We start from the raw sequence: 8121 nt of genomic DNA, 5'->3' as shown, positions 1-8121 counted from the left end.
GGTTGTCGTTAAATCGAATTAGGTTGTTATAAACACACAAGTACCAAATGGCACTTCCGCTGCGAATATTATACACTATTCGCTGTGGGAGGGTTATAAACAATTTACAATAGAAAATAAAAATTCAGTGGACAGAAAAGAAAACATAATGTAACAATATAATTTGAATAAAAGAATGGAATCCGAATCCAAGCAGGAAATGATATTTAAAGAATAATTGAGTATAAACTTGCAAGCTATGACTTATACAATCGGTAATAATAAAAGAAACATTGCTTAGTCATGAATAAAACTCTGTTTAGAAATTGCAGCAGCTAATGATGAATGTTCCACCAATCAAATTTAGAACTACCATTCCTCCCTCCCAATCAAGTCTTCTATCTTTACTGTAAATAAATAATCTTTGTTGGTGTATTTGGAGATGATGCCAGGCTTTACAGTGTCAGGTATAAAATATTGAAAACCAGGGGCACGGGCTATAATACAGAGCCTCGGCGTCGAAGCCTGTTCCCCAAACAAAAATAAAAGAAAAAACGAAAAAGTCTCCTGCGCCACAGGCCCGGTAATCGTTCTGCTGGCCGAATAGATTTAGATTGCCATTGCCAATCATAACCATGTTGATGTGAAGAATCAATCAATCGCTCAAGCTCACTGTATTTAAATCAAATAGGAGAGAGGGCCGGGTTCCATTGGATCCAGCAACCTGAGAAGCATCTCTTCCAATGGTGATCGAGTTGGATTCGACACTGATATCAAACCCGAGACCATTGAGGCGAGGTTTCTTACATGCTGCTGCAGCAGAAGAACAAGAAGACGAAGATGAGGAAGATAGAAAATCGGTAGAAATCAAGAATCCGCAACGCGGGCACTTAGGGTTTGTCTTCGGCAGAAGGACGTAGAGCAGGCATCTCGGGCACCCCGCTGCCTGTAAAGAACTGGAGGCAGCCTTGTTTTCCTTTTCCGAATCATTACAATGCAAATTTATGGCAGGCCGAAGCCGAGGCTGAGGCTGAGTCTGAGGCTGATTATGCATAGATAAACAGAGGGACGAACCAGAAGAAGATGAAGGAGATCGATCCATGGACCTTGACCTCTTCCTGGAATCACCGGAAGAAGAATTAGAAGGCATAATGTGTGCTATTTCGATTGGGCGCTCAGATGATGTTGTTACCCCCTTAAGCTTGTTGCCGCCTTCTTTCTCAGCTCTTTTCAACGCCATCTTTACTTTATCCAAAGTACAGACGCTCTGCGACTGCCACTGCCACTCCCAATCGGAGCCGTCCACATGAGGCCGCGCCGCATCGGAGAGTTTCAGATCCAGCTTGCATTGTCCTTCCTCCATGTCTCCTGATTTCATCTTCGCTTCACCCTTCGTTTCACTATTTGGCGATCCTCCTCCCATGAAATTAAGCTCCTCCAACCCTCTCACGGCGGTCTTAGCCTTGGCCTTGGCCTCGGCCTCAGCCTCAGCATTCCGATCTGCCATTATTTTAGTCAGCCACTGCGATTCGCCGGGTTCCGGACTGGTTGATTTATTCGCCTCGGCCTCTGTGCCTGCCCGCTTTTTATCATTAAAAGCAGTGTACGGCAAAGATAGTGGTGGAGGAAAGTTCAGGTCATGTACAGGATGCTCTTTCGAATTCTTGGCGTCCTTTGCGGGAGCGTTGCAATTATGGAAATAAACTTCTCCTGACTGAAACAAGCGTACAGATTAAAAATTCAGAAATCCAAATCGAATCACAATTATCTCAAATACTAAAGCATCCATACAGCTTCATCCACTCCTGCGCACACAGATTCAAGAAACAAGAAGAGCTTGAAAAGGAAAACAAGAGGTTTTCGAAATTATGCAAATTTAAAGGCGGCGTTTACCTTCATGTCAAGACGCTTCTCCCATCCAGACGGCAGAGGCATCTGAACATCCAGATCGATTTCCTTAACCCTCCAGCTACCCCCTCCTACTCCTCCTCCTCCTCCTACTCCTCCTCCTGCTCCTCCTGCTGCTCCTCCTCCGCCTCCGCCCAGCAAATCCCCAAAATGTATAAAAGCTTTCCCCTCCGTTGCCTTACTGTTGTGGCCTTCCGTTCGTTGTTCCTTGTCAATTATGGTTGGCTCTAGAGCCGATCGGCCCCCTCTCCACCCTACCTCTGCCGCCATTTTTACTCCAGCAACAACAACAGGGAACAAAACCCAGGAACAACACAATTTACCTGATCAAATAATGGAAAAGGCAGGCTGGATCTTCAGACAAGGTATGAGAGAAAAAGCAAGGGGCATACCATACTAAATTGAACCAGGGCAACAATGCTTCTTCTGGTTGATGGCAGAAGATAATGACGAGGGACGATGGAATGGCAGAGAAGGCAAATAGAGATTAAGATAAAGAAGAAAAGGGAGCAAGTCCCGTAATGGAGAAGGAAAAGCCCAACTACCAAAGATTGTGCACATTAATAAGAAATATTTGAGTTGGGTTAATCGATAATGGCAAAATTAAATGAGAGGGAAGTGGGAGGATCAAATTTAGATTAGATTAACGTCCCTTTCAACTCCTTCCGAAATCCGGTCATCGGTCGCATTCAATATCAATTTAATGCATTTCGTTAGCATTTAACACACAAACACTCTCTATCATTTAAATTGGCATTATACGAGTGGAGACAACAGGGCAGAGCGTCGTGTAACAGTCCGCATTAACTCCTGTCGCTTTCCTTTGTAAATAACCATTATTATCCTCCCCGCATATCACATGCAGAACACACACATTTTTACCTTTTAACTTTACCCCCCGTTGCGTGGTGTGAATGAAACATCCATTTCAACTCAGCTGCCACTTGCTTTCCTTTATTAAATACCACCACGAGTTAGTACTTGGAGTCTTTGTTGGAGTAGGATCTTTAATTATTATGTGAAAGGAGCGTAAATTGCAGTTATTTTGACTGCATTTAATGCGACGGCGTCCAGTGATCACCCCAACCCCACGTCTGAGCCGGTCCTCCTCAATTATAGCGTACACTACACAAATACGATGATGACTGAGTGACATCAATGTTCTCCCAATCACATTTCCACACGTTAACCCTAATCTTTTAATTTTAACGTTACACCTCCTCCTCTTCTTATCTGTCACATGTGGGAACTTGGCCAAACGTAACCTTTTTTTCGAGGCAGATCAATCCCAACTCATTATATCTCCTCAGTTTATTAGCAGACCGTAACCTCAGAAACGACCAATAGAATTGACCCATAACTTCTTATTAACAAAGTTTTTTAATGACCAAAACTCCACCAATTAAATTAACGCGCAATCCTAACAAATATTAAATGAATAATAATTATTTATTTAAAAAAATTCCATTCTCAAGACTAACACATTAAATAAATAATATTTATTTATTTGGAAAAATCCATCCTCCTTGCCTGCCCCGTGCCCCTATCCCCTTCGTCTTCCATGGTTTGGTAGAAGTGGGAAGTGGTCAAATAAATGAAATAAAAAATAAAAAAGAAATGTACGTAGGCTTTTCCAACATTTAAAATTTGTCGTTTTCCCTTTAAATTCCAAAGTCGACCATTCATGGTATTTGGTATTTATTTACCACATGTTGGGTCTAACCGAATTGAATTAAAGTGAAGGTTTTATGTTATGGGGGTGACGTGAGAGTTTTTTAATTGGCCATTTTCAATTAATGAGTTCCTAGTAAATGTAATTGTTGTTTTTCCATTTCTGTCACTTGCAGTTAAACCGCTTTTCCTCCGCATTAAGTATCACAAAATTTAAGTCATAGCAACAACTTTGAATGCTCCTCCAACGACTTCGCTCCCCTTAAATTTTCACTTTATACGGCATATTGAAGGAATGGAATTTTGGCAAAATCTTACGGGTCATATCCACCAACATAATGGCTTTTAAATAAAGCTTGAATTCCTCCCACCCAACATATTTGGTCCTCTACTTTATTAATCTCTACTTTCCACTTTAAAAGAGAAACCTGGCCTACCAATATTTTTATAAATGAAAATATATAGTAACGTTAAAAAAAAGGATGTAATAATTTTTAAAATAAGCATATTTTCATATATCATTATTATTATTTAACAACTATTATTATTATTTACTAAAAAAAAATTAATTAAAATATAACAATTATTATTGTAATTTACTAAAAAATATTGAATATTAATTATAATATAATAATTATTATATTATTATTTATTAAGAAAATAATTAAAATTTAACTACTATTATTATTTACTAAACAAAATTAAAAATAATTAAAATATAACAATAATTTACTAAAAATTATATTAAATATTAATTAGAATAGAATAATTATTATATTATTATTTATTAAGAAAATATTAAAAAAAATAATTAAAATTTAACAATTATTATTATTATTTACTAAAAAAGATTAAAAATTAATTAAAAAATAATAATTAAATGACTATTGAATGCAAAACTATCTCTATTTTAACTAGCTCAAAGAAGAAAATTAATATAGCAAAGATTAGAACGAATTCTCACGAGCTCCATAGTGAAACAAGTCGTTGGGCAGTGCCTAAAACGTCATGGATGGAAAGGATTTGCCATATATGTGAGGATAGGAACATCGAGGATGAAAACCACTTCCTCTTAGAGTGCCCCCGGTACAACCACATTCGATCTCAGTTTCACAATCTTTGTTACAATACTGACCTTCCTAGCCTTTTACAATGTCAAAATTGTAGTGAGCTCGGGAGGCTTCTCTCCAAGCTTTTTGAGTATTAGGAATAAAATCTTAAATTAAAAAAATAATTTGTTTTTTTAGGTCCAATAGACCAATGTTTGATCTCAGCGGACGTTAACCATCATCATCATCATACTATTTATGGGAGTTGTCTATAATGCAACTTTTTGGAGATAATTGAGGTTAAATCTTGATTTGTTGCAGTTAAAATGGTTTTTTAACTACATATTTGGATTCAGCACCCTGGAAAACCCCTGGGACACTTTGATTGTGCAGAAACTAGCTATCAAACTTGAGATTCCAATAAATTGTTGCCAGATTTTGACAAAAAAAACCAACCGGAAAAGCTTCCAAAAAGTCGCATTATACACAACTGCCTATTAATGTAGGAGGAAGTGTAAAATAATTATTAAACAAATTAATAATATTAGAAATTTTCAGTCAAAATATAACAGTTGTAAAAAATTAATTAAAATATTATAATATAAGAATATTAATCATAATTATTTGATCACAATTTTGGCATATATGCATGATATTATTTATTTCAAGAAGTGTAGACCATTTATTAAATAAATTAATAACACTAAAAATTTTTAATAGAAATTTATAAAAATATAACTATAAAATAATAAATTAAAACATATCCCACACAATATTATTTATTATAAGAAGTGTAAATAATTTAAAAATTTTAATATAAATGGTTCAAAACATAATAACCATAAGATTATTAACCAATAATAATAATTAAAACATAACTATTATAAAACTAAATTTTCACATTCCCACCTATTATTACTTATTAAAGAACGTGAAAAAAATAGTAAATAAACTAAAACACTAAAAATATTGGACATTAAAGCATAACAACCATGAACTACTAACCATAATTACAATTTTATCTTCCACAAAACACCAAACAAATTATTAAATAAACTAAAACACTAAAAACAATTCAACATTAAAGCATAACAACCATGAACTCACTAACCATAATTACAATTTTATCTTCCACATCAACACCAAACATTTAAGAAGACTCGTCTTGATCACATTAAGTATAGAGAGTCAAAGTCGAAAATAAAAATCTCATAAGAGTTTCACTATACTACTCAATTGAACATTAATAAGTTTCTATTATTAGATAAATTAAATGCACTAAAAAACTTTATAAATTAGTGACATAGTTGATTAAAATATTTTTTTTCTTGAATTCAGTTCATCATCTTGTTTTGGTGGTGAATCATACTGGTTGGTTCCAAAAGCGTCGGTCAAAAATTTATGTTATATAACTTCTACGAAAAGTTTTTTCTTAAAATATAATAATCATTGACTATAATTATAAGATAAAAATAATTAAAACATATAATTATAAAGTTTTGACTATAATTCTCATATTCCCATATAATATTACTTATTATAAAAAGTATTAAACAAATTAAAAGCATTAAAAAATTTCAACATAAATTAATTAGCATAATGACCATAAGATCATTAATGAAATATAAAAATCAAATAAGAATTTTACTAGTCAAGTTAACATTAATAAGTTTCTATTATTAAATAAATTAAAAACATTAAAAAAAATTAACATACACATCACATTTTTATCTAAAATCATCTTGAAATATAAAAATCTAGTAAAAATTTTACTATCTTACTCAACTCAACATTAATAAGTTTGTATTATTAAATAAATTAAAAGCATTAAAAAAAATAAAATTTAATAATCATAATATTATTAACCATAAAAATAATTAAAACATAATAATTATAATTTATTAGTCACCATTCTTACATTCTGCAAAATAGTATTTATTAGGGAAAGTGTAAAAAAATATTAAACAAATATGGAGTCAAAAAACTAGTAAAGCATAACAACCATAAGATCATTAACTACAACTACAAGGTCTTATTTTCTAAAAGAGGTTTGCACCTCAACAGATTTGATCCCTCTCAAAGTTTGGTAGATCCACAGTTAAGATAGATTTAGACTAGTTTAATTATTAATTATCATTATAGTTATTTATTTTAAATTTTATTTTATTTGTATTTTATGTAATTTGATGAAATCAAAATGTTTTAATTAATAATTATAATTCTTATTTAATTTTATTTTTTTGCAACTTGACCAAATCAAAATGTTTAAATAACATAAAAGAACATACTTGGTTTGGTTGGAGAGCGTCTCTAGTGCAATAATAACCATAGAATTATTGATCACAATCACAAGATAATCTTCTATATTGACACCAAACATTTAAAAAGATTCATGCATATCACATTAAAGTATCTTAAAGTGTCTCATAAAAGAGTTAAAATTGAAACATAAAAATATTATAAGAAATTTACCATTCTACCCAAGTTAAAATTAATAGGTTTCTATTATTAAACAAATTTATTGTACTAAAAAACCTTCAACATGGATTAACTAAAGCATAACAACCATACAATCATTAACCAAAATTACAAGATCATCTTCGATATTGTCACATATCTAGTTAATAATTAATTTCATACTCATTTGATATTGTCGAAGGCTTTCTGCTGTTTTGGAATGTACATGTTGTCTGCTTTAGAGAATGTTGAAATCAAGAAGCAGGTGCAGGAGTACCTTGAGAAAGGGTTCATCAGACCTAGCACATCACCATGTGGGTCACCAATCGTTTTGGTGAGAAAGAAAGATGGCTCGTGGAGAATGTGCATTGATTACTGAGCACTGAATAAGATAACAATAAAAAATCGTTATCCCCTTCCTCGCATAGATGATCTTTTGGATCAATTGAAAGAAGCTGTTTATTTTTCCAAGTTAGACTTGCACAGTGGATACCATCAGGTCAGAGTTGCAGAACAAGATGCATGGAAGATTGCTTTCAAGACAAAGCAGGGATTGTATGAGTGGCTGGTTATGCCTTTTGGCTTAACTAATGCTCCTGCTACTTTCATGAGATTAATGAATGATGTACTCAAACCTTTTCTTGATGATTTTGTTATTGTGTATCTGGATGACATTCTGATATTTAGCAAAACATGGGAAGAACACTTAAAGCATGTTAAGCAGACACTAGATGTTTTGAAAAGAGAAAAACTTTATGTTAAACTCTCAAAATGTGAATTTGGCAAAACATCTCTGAATTATTTGGGTCATATAGTAGGGGGTGGTGAATTGAAGATAGATCCCTCTAAAGTGGCAGTCATTGTGAACTGGCCTAAACCCAAATCTGCTACAGAAGTTAGAAGCTTCTTAGGAGTAGCACAATATTGGAGAAAGTTCATTTCTAACTTTTCCTTAATTGCAACTCCTTTACATGCTTTAACATGATTGAACAAGGTGTTTCAATGCGGAGGCAAACAGCAGAAAGCCTTCGATATTGATTTCATACTCATTTGATTT

At 33.4% G+C, this 8121-nt stretch overlaps 1 protein-coding gene across 1 annotated transcript; it reads right to left on the bottom strand.

The window, feature by feature from the left end:
- Nucleotides 1–217: 217 nt before the first annotated feature.
- LOC149228465 (uncharacterized) lies at nt 218–2428 on the bottom strand. The gene is made up of 2 exons (XM_089378221.1): nt 1873–2428; nt 218–1693 (listed from the first exon to the last, which is right to left on the bottom strand). The coding sequence occupies exons 1-2, from the start codon at nt 2155–2157 to the stop codon at nt 635–637; spliced, it is 1344 nt and encodes a 447-aa protein (XP_089234347.1). The 5' UTR covers nt 2158–2428; the 3' UTR covers nt 218–634.
- Nucleotides 2429–8121: the final 5693 nt, after the last annotated feature.

This window comes from Pinus tabuliformis, chromosome J, assembly GCF_031772625.1.
Source record: "Pinus tabuliformis cultivar Carrire ecotype Pingquan chromosome J, CPIR1, whole genome shotgun sequence".
In the NCBI taxonomy this organism is placed as follows: Eukaryota; Viridiplantae; Streptophyta; class Pinopsida; order Pinales; family Pinaceae; genus Pinus; species Pinus tabuliformis.
Note: the sequence above shows the minus strand (reverse complement) of the source record. Positions and strands in the feature narration are given on the sequence as shown.